The sequence below is a fragment of the Schistocerca serialis genome, chromosome 2 (genome assembly GCF_023864345.2).
Source record: "Schistocerca serialis cubense isolate TAMUIC-IGC-003099 chromosome 2, iqSchSeri2.2, whole genome shotgun sequence".
Lineage (NCBI taxonomy): Eukaryota > Metazoa > Arthropoda > Insecta > Orthoptera > Acrididae > Schistocerca > Schistocerca serialis.
Genome location: NC_064639.1, coordinates 566,658,930 through 566,680,924, shown reverse-complemented (window position 1 = coordinate 566,680,924; position 21,995 = coordinate 566,658,930). Strand labels below are relative to the sequence as shown.

The window sequence follows — 21,995 nt, the reverse complement described above, 5'->3', positions numbered from 1 at the left end:
TTCTCGGCTGTTACTCTACTATCAGGTATATGCGTAAATACGAGTGGTTGTGAAATTATTGCAAGGTCAAATATTTGAAGTGTGGTGTATTTAGCGAATATCTAAGTTTGTTTTGAAATATGACAGTTGGTAATATATGATTTAGGACGAAAACCAGAGAAGTTTTTCAGTAAAATTAACTTAGGTTAAATATGTGACAAATGAAATGATAAACTACATGAAAATTAGAACAATTGTTCTAGTTGCACAAAATATATATCCATAATTACTTTAGGCTTCGGAATACGTTTCGTTAAATACTGTCATCAGAGAGCAAGTAATGGTCCCCCTGCAGCGTTTTGTCTCATCCCACTCCATTGATCGGAGACAAGCAGCAGTCGCACTAGGGAATTCTTATCTCATTTGTAGGCTGCCATTAACACCACGACACAAACGGCTCAGTTTTGGAGTGGTGTCATGACCGGGTATCGTGGACTGCTGATGAATGACACCTCATTATGTTCAACGTCGCATTGTGGTCATCCACTACCCAAGACAACCATTGCCGGTGAGTATGATTTTGACCTGGGCAGGGGACCCATTCTTCCAACATACTGGGGAACAAAGTGGTTTTACTTCTGGCGTCATGATGTGGGGAGCAATTGCCTATGATTTCAGGACACATTTGGTAGTGATCGAGCGAACTCTGGCGGCAGAACAGTACGCCACGGACTTGTGTTACCGCTCATGTGACCTTATCGTGATACCATTTCTTGCAACAGGACAATGCTCGTTCATACATAGCCCGTAACTCTATGAACTATCTCCGTGATGTTGAGGTACTCCCGCGACCACCAATATCCCCAGATGTTCCCCCGATAGAACAAGTATGGGACCAGCTCGGACGTCCACTCCGACCCAGTGGATATCAAGGACGAGTTACACTATGTGATCAAAAGTATCCGGACCCCCCATAAACATACGTTTTTCATATTATGTGCATTGTGCTGCCACATACTGCCAGGTACTCCATATGAGCTACCTCAGTGGTCATTAGACATCGTGATAGAGCAGAATGGGGCGCTCTGCGGAACACGGACTTCAAACGTCGTCAGGTGATTGGATGTCACTTGTGTCATTGTGGATATCAAGGACGAGTTACACTATGTGATCAAAAGTATCCGGACCCCCCATAAACATACGTTTTTCATATTATGTGCATTGTGCTGCCACATACTGCCAGGTACTCCATATGAGCTACCTCAGTGGTCATTAGACATCGTGATAGAGCAGAATGGGGCGCTCTGCGGAACACGGACTTCAAACGTCGTCAGGTGATTGGATGTCACTTGTGTCATTGTGGATATCAAGGACGAGTTACACTATGTGATCAAAAGTATCCGGACCCCCCATAAACATACGTTTTTCATATTATGTGCATTGTGCTGCCACATACTGCCAGGTACTCCATATGAGCTACCTCAGTGGTCATTAGACATCGTGATAGAGCAGAATGGGGCGCTCTGCGGAACACGGACTTCGAACGTCGTCAGGTGATTGGATGTCACTTGTGTCATACGTCTGCACGCGAGATTTCCACGCTCCTAAACATCCCTAGGTTCACTGTTTCCGATGTGATAGTGAAGTGGAAACGTCAAGGGACACGTACAGCACAAAAGCGAACAGGCCGACCTCATCTGCTGACTGACAGAGACCGCCGACAGTTGAAGAGGATCGTAACGTGTAATAGGAAGACCATACACAGAAATTCCAACCTGCATTAGGATCCACTGCAAGTACTATGACAGTTAGCTGAGAGGCGAGAAAACTTGGATTTCATGGTCGAACGGCTGTTAATAAGCCACACATCACGCCGGTAAATGCCAAACGACGCCTCACTTGGTGTAAAGAGCGTAAACATTGGACGACTGAACAGTGAAAAACGTTGTGTAGAATGACGAATCACAGTACGCAATGTGGCGACCCTATGGCAGGGTGTGGGTATGGCGAATGCCCGGTGAACGTCATGTAACAGCGTGTGTAGTGCCAACAGTAAAATTTGAAGGCGGTTGTATTAAAGTGTGGTCGTGTTTTTCATGGAGGGGGCTTGCACCCCTTGTTGTTATCCTTGTCACTATCACAACACAGGCCGACATTGAAGTTTTAAGCACCTTCTTGCTTCCCACTGTTGAAGAGCAATTCGGAGAAGGAGATTGTGTCTATCAACACGATCGAGCACCTGTTCACAATGCACAGCCTGTGGCAGAGTGGTTACACGACAATAACATCCCTGTAAAGGACAGGCCTGCACAGTGTCCTGACCTTTGGGATGTTTGGGAACGCCGACTTCGTGCCAGGCCACACCGACCGACATCGATACCTCTACTCAGTGCAGCACACCGTGAGGAATGGGCTGCCATTCCCCAAGAAACTCTCCAGCACCTGACTGAACGTATTCCTGCGAGAGTGGAAGCTGTCATCAAGGCTAAGAGTGGGCCAGCACCATACTGAATTCCAGCATTACCGATGGAGGGCGCCACGAACCTCTAAGTCATTTTCAGCGAAGTGTTCGGGTACTTTTGATCACGTAGTGTACATCAGTTATGGGGCACCTTACCCCAGGGGAGGATACCACGGCTTCCCAAATGAATGAGAGCGTTCAACCAGGCCAGGGTGGGTGCAGCGTCATACTGTTACGTAGCTTCGTACTTCTTGACTATTTTGTAATCACCGAAATAACGTCACAAACTCTCTCGATCCGTGAAGTTTCATGTCGTTTGCTGCTCTCCTTCTGGGTGCTTCACCTTTTTTTGTCAGGCAGTGTAATAAATACTATAGAATATCACATCAGTGTAGTGCATTATTTTATTTATAATGTGTAAAACTGTCGTGTCCTGATACAGGACAGAGGGAAGGCCGGGAGTTTAAGGTCAGTCTGCAATTTCCGAGCGAATGCAGTAAAACAAATTCCCAGTGAAGGCAGGTTGATGCCTTGGATCAGCGCCAAACTCTATCACAGGGCATCTACGAGAGACGCTTGTTTTGGAGCTCGACAGGATACTTGCAGCGGGAGATTAATGGAAGTCAGGAGTCTTATTAGCACTATTTATTTGCGATCATACTAACTACTACACCGAAGACTAATTCTAAAGATTAGAAGAAGCAAAGGAGGAATTTACTTGCACAGTAGGAGGGAGGGGTGGGAGGGGGGGGGGGGAGGGATACTAACGCAACTAGGGAACACAAGCAGCACGTCAAGTACAAACTTGAGAGCAGCACCCCAAGTGAGAGAAGTACGACATGCCGGAGCTTATCGGGGTTGGGAACGAAGTTTTTCGCGACGGCACTTATATGTAAAACATGTTTTACTTATCGGGGTTTGCCACGAGCGGCACGGAGTCGGCACCCTAGCGATTTCAATGAGAACTCTCTCTTAATACAAAAACAAAGGTTTTTAAAGAATCGTGGCGGAGCAACATTTCTATCTTCCTATAGTCGACTTGCCAATCTACCGGGTTAACAAGCTTTAGTCGTTCAGCAGCTCCAGGACGCCTCTGGCCAACCACATTTAGATCCCTCCCCTACTCCTACACGATAGGTAGGTGGAGGGGGAGAGAGGAAGAGGGTTTTAAGGGCGCACGACGGCAAGGTCTTCAGCGTACACTCAGTAACAGATTGAGACGGGTGTCAAGAAAAGACTCAGAACAATAAGATTAAACAGAACATAAGACACAGGAAACAACCTTGGAAAACTATGTGCCTACCCACACCGAAGCGAGGGGCGAAACATGCCGCCAGCAGTAAAACATGGTCAACTCAGGAAGAAAGTGATAGAGGGAGCTAAAACAATAGAGCAGATGGAAGTGGCTGGCTGACCGCAAGGAGAAGGGGAGGAGCCAGCCACTGTGCAATACACTAAAACCTCCAGCCTAAAAGTTTAGGCCAGAGTCCATACACATCACAAAACTTTGAAACCCTAGACACACACGTCTCATCATTAGCTAAAACACAGGGCAGATCCCCATCAACTTGTGCTTCTGCCCTTGCATCATGGTATAAAAGGCAGTCTGTTAAAATGTGTTGGAAAGAGATGTACACGCCACAACCATCACAAATCGGGGGATCCTCCCGCCGTAATAGAAAGCTATGTGTGAGAGGACAGTGCCCAATCCGAAGACGCGTGAGGGGTCACTTCCTCCCGCCTGAGCAACCGGCAGAAGGAACGCCATGGCCGAGTTGTTGACTTCACCAACCGCAATTTATTGGCCGTCACCGCCAGCCATTCTTCCTCCCTCAACTCCATGCACTGCTTGAGGAGTGCAGAAATTACACACTGCAAGGGAATAGGACACTGGACCACATCCTGCTCTCTGCAGGCCTCTTTGGCAGTCCGATCGGCCTGTTCATTCCCCCGTATACCTACATGACCAGGCACCCAGCAGAAGGACACCTCCTTACCCCGCCGTTGGAGCAAGTACAGCTGGTCATATATCAGCTAGACCATCTCCTCAGTTGGGTACAGATTCTGCATCGATTGTAAGGCACTAAGAGAATCGGAGCAGAGGAGAAATCGATTGCCCCGAACACGATTCATCCGCTCCAGTGCCTTCAGGATCGCGTGGAGCTCCGCTGCGAAAACGGTATATTCATCAGGGAGGCGAATCCGGGTAACATGATCGGGGAACACTACAGAACAGCCAATGAAATTCTCCTGTTTGGAGCCATCAGTGTAAACGACGGTAAAACCGTGATGCGCATCTAAAATGTTAAAAAACTGAGATTGGAATGTAAAATCTGGTGTACTATTATTCTTAAAATTAGTCAAATTTAAAATAAGTCTGGGTCTGCGGAGGAGCCAAGGTGAAAATCTGCTCCAACCGCGACGGAAAACTTGAAGACCAGCCATATGCATCGCAGAGAGGCAATCCTGTGCGCGAATACCATAGGGCCGCGTCGCTAGTTGCCGGTTATGAAATAGCCGTGCCAGAGGAAGCTGAGCAACGGTATGCAGGTGTGTATGATGTGGACAAAGTTTTATACGCCTGGCGCACCGTAAGTAGCCGCCGCCACATATGAAGCGGCGGTTCACCAGCCTCTGCACAGAGGCTTGTTATGGGGCTAGTTCTGAATGCCCCAGTGGCCAACCGAAGCCTTTCATGGTGCACAAGGTCCAACATCTTTATGAAAGAAGGCCTGGCAGACCCATACACCGTGCACCCATAATCGAGCCGAGATCGCACAAATGCCCTGTAAAACTGGAGTGCCGGCCGGAGTGGCCGAGCAGTTATAGGCGCTTCAGTCTGGAGCCGCGCGACCGCTACGGTCGCAGGTTCGAATCCTGCCCCAGGCATGGATGTGTGTGATGTCCTTAGGTTAGTTAGGTTTAAGTAATTCTAAGTTCTAGGGGACTGATGACCTGAGAAGTTAAGTCCCATAGTGCTCAGAGCCATTTAAACCATTTTTATAACTGGATCAAACAAGTCCTGTCGGCTCCCTATGTACTGTGGCTAAGATATTTTAAAATACTTAAAGCCGTAAGTGACCGTCGTTTCAAGTCTTTGAGATGAGGTAACCATGTAAGCTTCGAGTCAAAAATGAGCCACAGAAATCTCACTGTGTCTTTAAAAGCGAGGACAGTGTCCCTTATCCTCAACTCAGGAAAGGTTAAAATTGAACGAGAACGGTGAAAAAGAACACACACGGACTTCTCGGTGGAAAACTTAAAACCACTCTACTGCGCCCAGTCATCCAAACGTCTTAGAGTAAGTTGCAACTGACGCGTTGTCGTTGCAAGGCTTGAAGAAGAGCAAAACAAAGAGAAACCACCCACAAACAAGGAACACTGGACAGGACTTTTCACTATGGAGGTAATGCTATTAATAGCGATGGCAAAGAGAGTCACTCTTAAAACGCTACCCTGAGGGACACCGTTCTCCTGCTTAAAGCGATCAGACAGGACGTCACCAATTCGGTATCTAAAATATCGTGGCGAGAGGAAATACTGAATAAAAAGAGGAAGACAACGACGAAAACCCCATTCATGAAGCTGCTCCAGGATGAGACGCCTCCAAGTGGTATCGTAGGCCTTCTCAATGTCAAAAAATACACCTAAACGGCAGATGGTGATGGCGTAGGAAAGCTTGTTGTATAGCCGCCTTCAAGAGGGCAAGGTTATCGAAGGTGGAGCGAAACCTCCTGTACCCGCACTGAAAGCGACTAAGGAGTTGCCAAGATTCTAACATCCAGACAAGGTGGCGGTTGACCATCCGCTCCAAGGTGTTTCCCATGCAACTAGTGAGGGCAACACTACGGTAGCTACTCGGGCTCGTGCGGTCTTTCCCAGGTTTTAAAAAAGGAATTAAAACTGCCACATGCCACGAGTCAGGAAAGTGACCTGACGCCCAAACAGCATTAAAAAGTGCGAGGAGGATTTCTTTGTTGGGCCTTGTGAGGTGCCGTAGCAAACTGTAATGGATCCTGTCGTGACCAAGGGATGTGTCACGAGCTGCAGACAATGCAGAATCCAGCTCCCACATAGAAAATGTGCAGTTGTAAACTTAACGAGAGGTGGACTGGAAGTCGAGACTACACCTCTCAACAACCGATCTATGGCGCTGGAAACCCGGATCCTGACTGATTGTTGCAATAATCATGGCAAAATACGATGCCATAGTGTGGGCAATGTCTCGCGGATCCGTGTGGACAGTGCCGTTAACCATTACAGAAGTTTGGGGCACCTCCCTCCTCTCCCAGAAATTCTCCTGATGGTCCCTCTCACAATGGAACTTTTGGCGGAACGATTAATGGTGTTCAGGAACTGTTGCTACGACCTCTTCTACAGTGGCGCCTTACGACGGCGTCTAGGTGGTGGATTGAGTTACCACTTAACTCTCTGAAGTGAAACTACTCCCCTGAGACAAAAAAAAAAAAAAAAAAAAAAATGGCTCTGAGCACTATGGGACTTAACATCTGTGGTCATCAGTCCCCTAGAACTTAGAACTACTTAAACCTAACTAACCTAATGACATCACACATATCCATGCCCGAGGCAGGATTCGAACCTGCGACCGTAGCAGTCGCGCGGTTCCGGACTGCGCGCCTAGAACCGCTAGACCACCGCGGCCGGCCCCCTGAGACAGCTGCAATTGGTAATAGTGTTACTATTTATCTCCGGAAACCTAAATTTTACCATTTTTGCTTGTTCTCCACGTTTTATCTCTGATTACCTGTCTTAGAATGCCCTTGATGGCTACAAACAACATGTCAGATGGATCTCATAAGCGATCCTTATTTGTCATCGGAACAAGTTTAAAGCCATTATGTTTTAAATATGTACGGCCACGAAATAAACGTGGGTGCTAACTACTATGTTTACCGACTGGATTCTCAAATTCAGTTTACGAGAAAAGCATTAAGCGTGATTATTACTGATAATTTTCCGCAACGCTGCAATATTAAATTAAAATACATAAAGCATAGAAATCTCCCTACGGACACCACAAATGTATTGCAACCGTGAGATCCACGTATCATACGAAGCTTGAAATTTCACTACCAAAAGAACATACTTGCAATTGTAGGAAATCGAAGCACACGGGGATTTCTCCCCAGTCTTTTAGATGCATTACAGATGTTTCGACTACGTACGTTGCGATCTGTATGGAAGTTAATGGTGCCAGTGACATTTAATGAAACGTTTGGGAAAGTTTTTACATTATTGGACGGTTCTACACTATTGCTGTGTCACTTACCTACACTCTATAAATACACAACGACACACCTCCCACATTTCCGCAAGAGAAGGGCCAAATTGCGTCGAAGAACAACAGCCTTTCCGACAACGGCTGCACCCACCCTCTGGGATTCACAACTAAAAATGCCATACCATACTAATTTTACCGGGCGAATTTGTTGCAGTCCATGAGGACCTTGTTTTCCTACTGTTAGTCGCAGAAATACGACGCTAGTCATGCGTACATCCCCAGCCCTCTCACTCCTAACACTAACCAATAACCCTGGGTTCGGTGTGGGGCGGCGGAGGGGTGAAGTGGACTGCGGCATTCGTCGTGGGGTTGTGGACCACTGCGGCTGCGGCGGGGAAGGAGCCTCTCCGTCTTTTCTAGGTCCCCGATTCACATACAATACAATACATACGACACTAACCAGTGTTACATTAGAGCCAACAAAATGTAAGAAATTTGACCTCGGCAGTCTCATGACATCTTCAGAAATTGCAAGAAAAAAATTGTTCTAATGGCTCTGAGCACTATGGGACTTAACTTCTCAGGTCATCAGTCCCCTAGAACTTAGAACTACTTAAACCTAACTAACCTAAGGACATGACACACATCCATGCCCGAGACAGGATTCGAACCTGCGACCGTAGCGGTCGCGCGGTTCCAGACTGAAGCGCCTAGAACCGCTCGGCCACTCCAGCCGGCAAACTGCAAGACACTGAAATACCCACCGCTCAGCAAAATCATTCTACGCCCTAAGAAAGATCGCTATAATACCACCAAAACAACTCTTATGTTAGTATTTTTAAGTATTTTATTAGACGACGCGGCAGTGCACCAAAATGGATTTTAAATGGACGGTGACGAATATGACGATTGAATAAACACTGCAGTTTCTGTCCCCAGTACATAAAAATGTGGAACACCATTCAAAACGCAGCTGTTTAAATGCTCATTCGAATGGTGACGTGAACAAATTCTGGACGACATCGAACAGTTTGTCGAAAATTTTTTGTTTGAAAAGACACTGCAAAATACGACAACAGATTTTCCTAAGAAAAAACGAAAACGTGTTGCTTATGGACTTCCGGCCTTCAGTTTTTAAGTACAAGAGTAAATGTCGGCAGGAGATCGAATTCCCTAACAAAATTTGACGAGACCTAAACTACAGCATTATTGGACTTTTCTGCGTACACCACTTAACACGGAATTCTATTAACACTAAAAACAATTTCGGTCTCCTCAGTTTCGTGTTAAGAATTTTTCATCATACTCTTCTTAGAAAATGTCCTTGTTCTTTCTAAAATGCTCAGAAATAGTTATATTTATCATACGTTACCTGGTACACGTAAATAATTTTGCTTTACCGACACTCATTTAGCGCATAATGTCTAATGTGTGAATGCACATTTCAACAGAGACAAGCATATTTTGTTTGAATTTTAATTTTTTGTTTTATTCGTTAAAGTTCAGTTTAGCAGCCATTTTCTGTTTTCAGCATTTGGTCACAGCTCTACTTTCACACCATTAAAAACATTAACTCGCTGGAAAAATAATGTTTTTATGTCCTATTGAGGGTGGAAGCAGTCAACCTGTCTGGTAGGGTATAAGGTCTGACTAATGCGGATATTTTTCAGCGTACAGCACATGAACTGAACAGTTGTTTCCATTTGCCAGACCATAACAAAACATCATGTCTGCCGTTTCCTCTGTCTAGTAATAAGCTTACATTGTGACGGAAAGTGCGGAAATAAAACTCTTCATCTCAGCGTAGCACCTGCAACCTGCGTTCTCAATTATTTGCTGGATGTTCCAATCTCTGTCTCCCTCTACAGTTTTTGCCCTCTACAGCTCCCTCTAGTACCATGGAAGTCATTCCCCGATGTCTTAACAGATGTACTATCATCCTACCCCTTCTCCTTGCCAGTGTTTTCCACATATTCCTTTCCTCTCCGATTCTGCGCAGAATCTTTTCATTCCTCATTTCATTAGTCCACCGAATTACCAACATTCGTCTGTAGCACCACATCTCAAATACTTTGATTTTCTTCTGTTCCAGTTTTCCTACAGCCCATGTTTCACTACTACACTATGCTGTGCTCCAAATGTACAATCTCACAAATTTCTTCGTAAAAGTAAGGCTAATGTTAAATACTAGCAGACTTCTGTTGGCCAGGAATGCTCTTTTCGCCATTGTAAGTCTGCTTTGATGTGCGCCTTGCTCCGTCCGTCATGGGTTGTTTTGCTGCCAAGTTAGCAGAATTCCTTTACCTCATCTACTTCGTGACCATCAATCCTCATGTTTACTTTCTTGCAGTTCTTATTTTTGCTACTTTCTTCGATTTGCTCGCAATCCATTTTCTGTACTCGTTAGACTGTGATTCCATTCAACAGATCATGTAGTTCTTCTTCACATTCACACAGGATTACAATGTCATCAGCGAATCGTATCATCATATCCTTTCACCTTGAATTTCAATTCCACTCCTGAAACTTTCTTCTCTTTCCGTCACGGCTTCTTCGTTGTATAGATTGAACAGTAGGGTGAAAGACTAGATCCCTAGGATACACCCTTTTTAATCCGAGCACTTCGTTCTTGGTCGTCAGTTCTTATCTTTCTTGGCTGTTGTACAAGTTGTACATTACCCGTTTTCCTCTATAGCTTATACCTATTTTTCTCATAATTTCGAACATCTTGCACCATTTGACATTACCGAAAACTTTTTATAGATCGACAAATCCTATGAACTTTGCTTGATTTTTCTTTAGTCTTGTTTTCATGATCAACCGCAAGGTCAGAACTGCCTCACTGATGCCTTTATCTTTCCTAAAGCCAAACTGATCGTCATGTAACACATCCTCAGTTTTCATCATCGACACGTAAGTCGTCCCATATGATAATATACAGAATGATGGAGAAGAAAATTGAAGGTAAAACTGCAATGTAATAAAAATATTTGACAGTCTAATCACAACACAGCCTGGTTCCAGCAGAACTAAAGTATGCTCTGCACTTATCCAGAACCCTAAATACCGTTTACAGTAACAACACTAACAAATGTTTACTGCATGCTGTATCCAGGAAAGTAACAAAGGAGTGTGTCCTCATTGGTTCACTGCGTTTTATACATTATTCGTAGTAACAAAGAGCTTGCAATACAAGAGATGTGTTTCACACTATCGAAGATAAGGAAATGGTCATAGCTCTTAAGGTATGCATTTTGGAGCCTGTATTTAGTGGACTTTTTGTCTTGTTTTTGGTTCATAAATCTCCTCTAATTTATAATATTTTCCAATGACACACAATTAGCGCACAAGGCGTTATTTTGAGAATGTCATACAGTCCAGGGTGTAAAGTTACGTTCTGATGTGTTAATTTTCAAAGATTCACTATTGAAACCCCCCAACCCCTAACCCCCCACAATCCCTCCTCGTATGACGACGTTAGTCGGAGCACTAGCTCCGATATGTCAGAAAACCAACAATGGCTTTGTCAGTGATTCATAACATTCCCAAGCTAGAGTTGAAAGATTTAAGGATTAGGGTTAGATCCTTGCTCCTCCCGAATCCCAGGCCATTATCTCCATGGGGAGGAACTTGGCCTTCCATTTCCTCCATATGAGAAACTTGCTCGCTGAAAGATGTGTGCACTTATCAACATCCCTTGATTCCATTAGTGAACTAAAAGAACCGCCAATAGCTTCTTCAGAACAGAAACCGGAGATTTTACGACAGGAATGCGTTAAAGTTTCTCGAAGATTCTACTTATTGTAGTTTTTGTGGTCCTCAGTTCAAAGATTACAATGACGAACAGCTGCCAAGATGAGAAACATAGAAGTAGATATCCTGGGCGTAGAAAAGCAGCTTAAATCACTTAATAAAGGCAAGACCTCCCGTCCAGATTGTATACCAGCCAGGTTGCTTTCAGAGATTGCTGATAAAGTGGCTCCACATTTAGCAATTATATACAACCGCTCGCTCACATAAAGATCCGTACCTAAAGACTGGAAAATTGCTCAAGTCACACCAATACACAATTAGGGAAGTAGGAATAATCCACTGTTTAACAGGACTATATCACAAACGTCGATTTGCAGTAGGGTTTTGGAACATATACTGTGTTCGAACACTATGAAGCATAACGAAGAAAACGATTTATCGACACATAGCACGGATTCAGAAAATATAGTTCTTGTGAAACACAACTAGCTCTTCATACTCATGAAGTAATGAGTGCTATCGACAGGGGATGTCAAATTGATTCAAAATTTTTAGATTTCCAGAAGGCTTTCGACACCGTTCCTCACAAGCGTCTTCTAACCAAACTGTGTGCCTATGAAACATCGCCTCAGTTGTGTGACTGGATTCGTGATTTCCTGTCAGCAAGGTCACAGTTCGTAGTAATATATGGAAAGTCATCGAGTAAAGTAATATCCGGTTTTCAGCAAGAATTATAGGCCCTCTATTGTTCCTGATCTGTGTTAACGACACCGGAGACAATCTGAGTAGCTGTCTTGGATTATTTGCAGATGATACTGTCATTTATCGTCTTGTGAAGTCATCAGATGAACAAAACAATTTGGATAAGATATTTTTATGGTGCGAAGAGTACTAAAAGAAATCAGCTAAATTTCGATTACGCGATAAGCCACACAAATCTGAAGGCTGTAAATTCAGTTAAATTCGTAGTACAATTACAAATAACCTAAATTGGAACGATCACGTAGATAATGTTGTGGGTAGAGCAAACCAAAGACTGCGATTCAATGGCAGAACACTTAGAAGGTGCAACGGGTCTACTGAAGAGACTGTTTACACCATGCTTGTTCGCCTTATTCTGGAGTATGCTGTACTGTGTGGGATCCGCATCAGGTGGGACTGACGGATGACATCGAAAAACCTCAAAGAAGGGCAGCTCGTTTTGTTTTATCGCGAAATACGGGAGGTAGTGGCACAGACATGATTCGTGAATTTGAGTGGCAGTCACTATTTTTATCGTCCATCTTTCACTTCCATACATGGATGCACTCCATACAAGTACTTGCACAAAATACCTCCTCACACTTAAATCTGTACGCGATGTTAACAAATTTCTCCTCTTCAGAAACGCTTCCCTTGCCATCGCCAGTCTACGTTTTGTATCCTCTCTACTTCGACCATCATCAATTATTTTGCTTCCCAAATAGCAAAACGCATCTACTATTTTAAATGTGTCTCATTTCTTAATCTAATTCCCTCTGCATCACCTGATATAATTCGACTACATTCCATTATCCTCGTTTTGCTTTTGTTGATCTTCATCTTGTATCCTACTTTGAAGACACTGTCCATTCCGTTCAAGTGTCTTCCAGGTCCTTTGCTGTCTCTGACAGAATTACAGTGTCATCGGCAAATCTCAAGGTTTTTATTTCTTCTGCCTTTATTTTAATTCCCACTCCATTTTTTTCTTTCCTTTACTGCTTGCTCAGTATACAGATTGAGTAACATCGGAGAAAAGCTACAACCCTGTCTAACTCCCTTCTCAACCACTGCTTCCCTTTCGTGCCCCTCGACTCTTATAACTGCCATATGGTTCCTGCACAAACAGTAAATAGCCTTTCGCTCCCTGTATTTTACCCCAGCCACCTTCAGAATTTGAAACAGAGTATACCAGTCAACATTGTCAAAAGCCTTCCATAACTCTATAAATTCTAGAAACGTAGGTTAGCCTTTCCTTAATATATCTTCTAAGATAAGTCGTAGGGTCAATATTGCCTCACGTGTTCCAGCATTTCTACGGAATCCAAACTGATTATCCCTTGTACCAATTTTTCCATTGTTCTGTAAAGAATTCGTGTTAGTATTTAGCAACCGTGACTTATTAAACTAATAGTTCGGTTATTTCACACCTCCTTTCTTTGGAATTGGAATTATTATATTTTTCTTGAAGTCTGAGGGTATTTTGCCTATCTCATACATCTTGCTCGCCGTATGGAAGAGTTTTCTCTTGCTCTCTCGAGGCTATCAGTAGTTCTAACGGAATGTTGTCTGCTCCCGTGGCATTGTTTCGACTCAGGTCTTTCAGTGCTCTGTCAAATTCTTCACAGAGTATCATATCTCCCATCTCATCGTCACCTATGCCCTCTTCAATTTCTATAATATTGCCGTTACTTACGTCACCCTCTTGTAGACCTTCTACATACTCCTTCCACCTTTCTGCCTTCCCTTCTTTACGTAGAACTTGTTTTCCATGTGATCTCTAGATATTCCTTGCCTTTTCGCCAAAGTTCTCTTTAATGTTCCTGTATGCAATATCTATCTCATCCCTATGATATATGCTTCTACATCCTTAAATTTGTCCTCTAAGCATTGCTGCACAGCCATTTTGCACTTCATGTCGATCTCATTTTTGAGGCGTTTGTATTCCTTTTCACCTTTTCATTTACTGAATTTTTATATCTTCTCCTTTCGTCAATTAAATTCAGTATCTCTTCTGTTACCGATGGTTTTCTACTAGCTCTCATCTTTCTACCTACTTCATCCTCTTGCTGCCTTCACTATTTCATCTCTCAGAGCTACCCATTCTTCTTTCACTGTATTCCTTTGCCCTGTTCTTGTCGATCCTTCCCTCATGCTTCCTCTGAACCTCCTTACAACCTCTGCTTATGTCAGTTTATCTAGGTCCGATCTTCTTGAATTCCTTCCTCTTTGCAGTTACTTCATTTTTAATCAACAGTTGATAACCAATAAATTGTTGTCGGAGTGCACATCTGCTTTAGGAATGTCTTACAATTTAAAACCTGGTTTCTAAATCTCTGTCTTACCATTATATAATCTATCTGAAACCTTCCGGTGTCTACAGATCTCTTCCACGTATACAGCCTTCTTCCATGATTCTTAAACCAAGTGTTAGCTATGATTCAGTTAAGCTCGGCGCAAAATTCTACCAGGCGGCTTCCTCTTTCATTTCTTACGCCCAGTTCAAATTCACCTACTACTTTCTCTTCTCTTCCTTTTCCTAATGTGGAATTCCAGTCCGCCACGGCTATTCTGTTTATACAGTGTATACAGTGGTAAATTTTTAGATAGTGTTCGAAACTATTTGTCTATATGATAATGTATCCACATATGTGTTGGACTTACTGTTTAGTGGGACGTTGGTACCCAGAAAGACGACGGCGATGTCGTATTCGGAGTGCACCGACGCCGACCTGGTGACGATGGTCACGCGGCTAGGCTCAATAATGCTGAGACTGGTGAGTCCAAGCCTCACCTCCCACGTGCTGAACCTGTCGCAGCAAAAGAAGGTTACAGCACACATTAGCGTGACGAAGGAAGAAGATACTGACTCAATAGTATTCAGGAGAATTTTCTTCCTTCTTCTTCTTTTCGACAGCGTTAGTCTATACCGTTATGGGCTCTACTGTACTCACACTTTGGCAATTTTACGTCTGTTTTACTTTTTCTGTCATCGATGTCGTTTGTTCCCTCAGAGAGGGCAGTCGTGTGCTCAAATTGTCTGTGGATCGCGTATTTTTTATCTGCAAAGGGCGTGAATATGCCGCGAACCGTCACTGTCGGCACAAATGTAAACTGTACTAGTTGACGGTGGCTCGATTACGTATCTGGGGAGCTGAACCTCGGAAGAGGAACCGAAACTCGACGTTCGATTCGATCTACCGGGGATGCAAAGAGTCTGAACAATACATAGGTGTAGAGAAAAACACAAAACGTGACCAGCGAGACGAACTGAACAACTAAGCACCGGAAACAGAGCACGGTGCGTGGTGAAGGACTCAGCCAAGGAAGTGTAAATCAGCTTAAGAACGCAGCTCCGGTCTATCACTGCCGACAGGTAAACTCCTGGGTCAGTGACTCTGCCTATAAAATGCGTTGAGCGCGCCTTCAGTGGCAGTGTGGTGCACTATTCTGCAGTGAAACCCACGCCATATCTGCGTCCACATCGATGTCCACAGGTGGGAATGCTAATCCCGCCACCCCTGGAAAGGCCACGGGTCGGTGGGAGAATGTGCAGGCTGGAGTAATGGATGGTCCGTCTACATCAGTGGGGATGAGAACAAATCCACGGGCGAGCGGCAAAAGGAAGGCGCTGGTTCCAATTCCATGTAGTCCGAAGTGGGAGTCACGGGAGCAACACCACACTACCCTATTCTGTGGGTGAAAGGACGGCAAAGGAAACAGTGAGGCTGGTATGCGCGCTGTATCAGTTTAGTCTACGGGTAGAAATATCCCATGACAGACACTGTCGCCCTGCTGACACGTAAACCCATTTATACGAAGCAAGAGCTGTTAAGGGCTCTGTGGATGGGGCGGGCAGGGGTGGAGTGGAGGCTTCTCTCTAGGCACTTGGCCCATCTTCAGAGCAGAGTTACTCCGCATTCTGTTTGAGCAGTTTCTGCATCTGCTCGTGCTGCAGCTTTTATTGCTGTTCCTGGAGGGACAACTGCTCATACTAACATCAACAAAAATTCCATCTCTGTGATGGCCATCAATTAAAACTACAAAAGAAAAAAAAAAGTCTCACGCATAAGAATATCCTACCTCGCCACTTTTGCGTCCGCAAAACCACCACGCTCGGCACAAAATGGTTCAAATGGTGAAAGGTGGCTACACTGAGTCACAGCGCCAGAGATTGCGCCAGAGAGTATTATTCAGCCGCCTCCACTGGCAGTGCTTGTTGAGATGTGGTAGTGAGGAGTGCTTGTCGTGAAGTCGTCGTGGAGAGTGCTTATTGAGAAGTGGGCAGTAGGAGTTCTGATGTAGCCGTGACTAGTTGTGAGCACGTTGTATGCAATTGTTCTGATGGGCTAGACAGCCGATGCTGTTCGATTGAGGATGTTGTAATGATCAGAGTGTATGTTTCGTCAATATATATGAAGGTAATAATTTTTTTTTAAATTTTATTTCAAATGTCTTAAACAATAATGCCTCTTGGTCACAGGTTCAGTCAACAAAGCATCTGGCTTGTGTTCATGTATTAGAGTGTAATTCTGGTTTCTATGTGCAAGTATAGTATTTCAGTTTTATTTAATTAATTCAGTGTAAATGGTATTTAAAATATCTTGTCTTTTTGAGGAAGAACCGTGCCAGATGTGTACGTTGAATCACACTTCCACACACAGAACAGTTACACTTGTGCTTTGTTGTTCGTAGTTTTTGTTTCGTAGCTTTATAGTTGCTGGGGACTTAATTAATTAATTGTGTTAACGGAAATTTCCTTTCATTCTTGGTTGTTATTTTATGCAGTCAGATTGCGTACTAATACTAGTCAGGGCCAACCGGTTACGAGACTTTGTAGCTGGACATTAAGCTACTAAAATTAAAATTATTTGCAGTCTAAATAATTAAGCCCCCATGCACGTGGCGACCGCTGCTTCGGATCGTCCCTTGGAATCTTCTGATAGTAAAAATAGCAGACAGTAGTATTGTTGTAGTAATTCGTAGTTTAGTAATTGTAGTCTATATTGCATGTGCAGATTTGGTAACTGAACATTTGTAGTTGTCTTGTTATTCTTTTAATGGTATTTTGGCAGAATTTAATTTTTGATGTCTTGTATATAGGTTTGACAATTTTGTGCAATTATGAATTGTTCGTTAATCGTGTTTGTCGGGAAGCATTTCGTGTGAATGGTATTGTTGGAGATAAAGTGTCATTGTGTGTAATTTTCGTATAGTGACGAGTTTTGTATGTTTTGTAAATGATTACGCGGTCGATGAAAAAGGCAAAAATGATGTACAGTGAGAATGACGAAATTGTTAACATGGCGAACTCCCCAACACATGAGAACGGTATGATGAATAATGAAGTAGAAAACAATTTAATAAGTCGGGAAAGTAGTCCGGAACCAGTTCAAAATTTTTCACAATCAAAAAATTTTCAGAATTCGAGATTAACGACAGAAGATTCTGGAATAGTATCGAACACAGATAACTTTACGGCTATTTCGAAGGAAGTTAGTTTTGCGGGAAATGTTAGGGGTGAAAAGAATTTCGAACCAGTTAATATGGAGCAGTTGATGAGTGCAATATTTAATTTGGGATCTGAATTAAAAACAGTGGAATCACGGATGGGAACAATAAAAACACGGTTAGACTCACTGGGATCGCAGTTAGGATCTGAATTAAAAACAGACATGGGAACTTTAGCAACACGGTTAAAAACTGATATGGGAACAACGGAAACACGGTTAGACTCACGAATAGGGACATGTTTCAAAAACATGAAAGATGAATTAAAAAAAGAAATTAGAGAAGAAGTACAACCGATTTTGAATGCTCACAACAATAGATTAATTTCAATAGAAATCAGACAAAAGGAACAGGATAGAGAACAGGAAGAAAGAGATCGCGCGATAGTACAAAAATTTTCAGAGTTAAATTTACAACGTGCACACGATAAGGAAGAAATATTTGAAAGAGTCGAGGAATCCGTACCAAATGACAGAATAAATAACGTAACACAACAGTATGAACAATTAACTACTAAATGTGTCAATACTGAAACCCGAGTCGCGACACTTACGGAAGACGTAAATAAACAGGAAGAACAAATAGGTGACTTATCGGAAAGATTTGAGGAGAGTGCAGATAAATTGACAAGTCTTAGTTTAAATGGGGACAGAGATTCAGATGATACAGCTCCATTGCCATTTGCAGAAACAGAAGAGTACCAGAACATAAATAAACATGAAAATCAGGGAAAATTTAATGAACGCATTAAAAGAGAATTTGAGGCATTAGGAAAGCAAGTCAAACAAATTGAAAGCGAAATCGTAGGAAAAGACAGCAGAAGAAATTTAGAATCACAGATAGCGGAGGGGTTTGAAGAAAGTAATTTATTTCATTTACGAGAAGCAACAAGAGAGCGCCAGGCGCGCGAACTTGACAATAATCGACATTGGGACAGGGACAGACGCGGTAGGTCTATGTCGCCACGAGGAGAAAACTTTGACTATAAACACTTCTTAACTGTTCAGAAATTTAAGATCTTTCGCAATTCTAAGAATGACATACATCCATGTTCATGGTTAGATCAATTTATGTACGCACTTCCACCAAATTGGCCACTAAGTCACAAACTGGAATTTATGTGTGGATATTTAGAAAACGAACCGGCGACGTGGATGCGCGCACTTATTAGAGATTGTAATAATCTAAATGATTTTTATCATGCATTTCTGTCGGCATATTGGTCCGAAAACACGCAAGACAGAGTCAAACATAGTCTTATTATGCAGCGTAATTTTAAACAGTCTGAGTTCCGCACGCCAGCAGAATACTTTGAAGACTTGATTCGAAAGAATCAATTCCTGTCCAACCCTTATAGCCCAACTGAATTAATTCGCATTTGTTTAACTAAGCTGCCACAATCCATAAGACAAATTGCTTTAGCCGGAAGATGTAAAGACGATATTCAGACTTTTAAGACGTTGCTACAAGAACTTGAGTATGACAACGACGACGGAACTTCTTGTAATTTTTTCAGTAGCAGTAATTACAATAGATTTTCAGAGAAAAGGGATAGTGATCGGAACGGACGTTATAGCGGTGATTTTGAAAATGACAGTAACAGACAGGACAATAGATACCAGCCTTATGACAATAACAGACGGTCTAACTGAAATTACACAGACAATTATAATAACGGAAATTCCTACCGGAATGATCAATCATACGGAAACAGTAATCGCTACCATCAAGACAGAAATTATTCATACAATAATAGGAATTCTTACTACAGAAATAACCAGGTTAGTAGATATAACAATAATTTCAGAAGTGACAGTCGAAATTACGCAAGAAGTAGTCACGCAGATAGCCAGGAAAATAGAAATTTTAATAACAGACGCAACCAAGAATTTACATGTAACAGACAGGAGGGACCTAATTGGCATCCTCCACGTGACTGAAATTCAGAGAGACAAGTGCAAATAGTAGAAATTGATCCGCGAAATGACGGGAATAATCAAAGACGTGACGCAAACAATCGACAATGACTTGTAGCTTCGGCTTCTGGCAGCAATATAGACGGTTTAGAAAGTAATGACACTACGACTTTACACTACGTACGCCTGGAAGACATGAGAGACATTTTGCTAGACGAAAAGGAAAATAATGTAGACGTATTTTTACATCCTGTTATTGAAGTATGTGTGGGTAAGAATAAGTTCACTGCAGTTTTAGATTCTGGGATCCCATTGAATGTCATTAGTGAATCAGTTTTTCGTATATGTGTAAGAACTATTGCTTGTCCTGTGTTACCTGTTCCTAAAACTACAATTCGAGGCGCTATTTCTGGAAAAAGTGTGGAAGTCAAACAACAGACCAACTTAAATTTCATTTGTCAAGCATACGAATTTTCTGCTAATTTTATTATTGTTGCATTACTCAGTACACAAATTATATTAGGTATGGAGTTTCTTAACGCACATAAGGCAATTTTAAACTTTAAAGAAGGAAGTGTGAATTTTACTGTTGCCGGAATGCCGAAAAGTTTGAAATTTTTCGAGTGTTTAACAAAATCAGTATCAGACACAAAATGCTTAAGGTTTCTTACTTCTGATGTTTTCGCTGAGCATTATGACGACAATGTGTTCATTCATGACAATGACAATAGATACAGAGACGCGATGGATGATATAATTAATAGCGAAGAATTACTTAATGAAAAGGTTAAGAAAGCTGAAGTGCCAGATGACGTTGCAAGAGAATAACTGCACCAAATTTTGACTTCACATGTTACAGTATTTAGTCATCACACAGGAACTATACAAGGCTTACAATATTTATTTAAAGTAAAAGAACACACACCATTTCGGGGGAAAACGTACGCTATTCCTTTGGCTTACAGAGACAAGGTTAAGAGTGAACTTCAATACATGTTAGATCAAGGCATTATTGAGCCAGCAGTCAGTCCTTATACCAGCCCATTACACGTCATTCTTAAAAAGGGTGGGTCAATTCGTTTGGTTCTGGATTCCAGAGAGATAAATAATATCATCATTCCTGAAACTGACCGTCGACAAAATTTAGATGAACTTCTTCAACATTTCCATAGAATTAAAGTTTTATTCACGATTGACTTGCGCGCAAGTTTTTGGCAAATAGAACTCCACCCGGATTGTAGAAAATACACTGCCTTTTTAGCCTTTGGTAACTGTTACCAATTTCGGAAACTACCATTTGGACTTACTGTATCTTCAGCAGCATTCATTCGTAGTTACCTGTTTATCTTCGTGACAATATTACTTCATATGTTGACGACATTCTTATTGCTAAACGTTCTTGGAGTGAGCATAACAAAATTTTGGATTCATTATTACGTATTTTTGCAAGAGTTGGCATTACAGTGAACTTGGAAAAATCTGAATTTGGTCGTTCTCAGGTGAAATTTCTTGGTCATATTATTTCTACAGAAGGTATTCTTCCTGATCCAGAGAAACTAGATGCTATTCGTAATTATGCTGTTCCTACTACAAAACGTGATGTTCGTAGTTCCTTGGTGTCTGTTATTTTCTTAGACGCTTTGTTAAATTGGACGATTTGACCACACCTCGTTTATGTGAACTATCTGGAAAGAAATCTAATTGGTATTGGGATGAGGAAGCTCAATCAGAATTTGAACAACTTCGTGATGCTTTAGTTGCTGCTTCACTTCTTTCACACCCGGATTTATCTAAAGATTTTTGTTTGGCGACGGACTCATCATACAAAGGCCTAGGTGCACACTTATTTCAAGAGATAGAAGAAAACGGCGTTGTAGTACAGAAAACTATTGCATTTGGAAGTCGTGTTCTCTCTAAATCAGAAAAGAATTATTCTATCACGGAACTTGAGGCTTTGGCTGTTGTATGGGCTTTCACAAAATTTCGCACATTTTTGTATGGCAGACACACTAAGGTTTACACCGATCATCGAGCTCTGGAATTTCTTATGTCAACAAAATTAACATATGGAAGATTGTCACGATGGGCGCTGTATCTACAGGAATTTGATTTTAGTATTGTTTACATACAGGGTTCTTCAAATATTATTGCTGATGCTTTATCACGTGCACCTGTGGGTTTGAAACAAAGTGCTGAGGAGGACTGCAAAGAGAACAATTATTGTTTGATGTATATTCAAGGTGTTGCGTTTGAGAATTTTATTTCGTCTTCGCTCCAGGACATCGCTAAGGAGCAAAATAAGGATCCAATCTGGAAGGACATTAAGGAGAAGTGGAGGAGAAAGGAAAGCGTAGCGATTAGACAGTATTATTTAGTTCGCAATGATATTCTTTTT

At 42.4% G+C, this 21,995-nt stretch overlaps 1 protein-coding gene across 1 annotated transcript in view; it reads right to left on the bottom strand.

Annotated features, from left to right (window-relative positions):
• Positions 1 to 15,644, bottom strand: part of LOC126456232 (brachyurin-like) — a 44,324-nt gene extending 28,680 nt beyond the window's left edge. Inside the window, exons 1-2 of the mRNA XM_050091985.1 lie at positions 15,640 to 15,644; positions 14,838 to 14,983 (exon numbers count right to left, since the gene is read on the bottom strand). Coding sequence (XP_049947942.1) covers positions 14,838 to 14,983; positions 15,640 to 15,644 — 151 coding nt within the window. The remainder of the gene's footprint in view (positions 1 to 14,837; positions 14,984 to 15,639) is intronic.
• Positions 15,645 to 21,995: the final 6,351 nt, after the last annotated feature.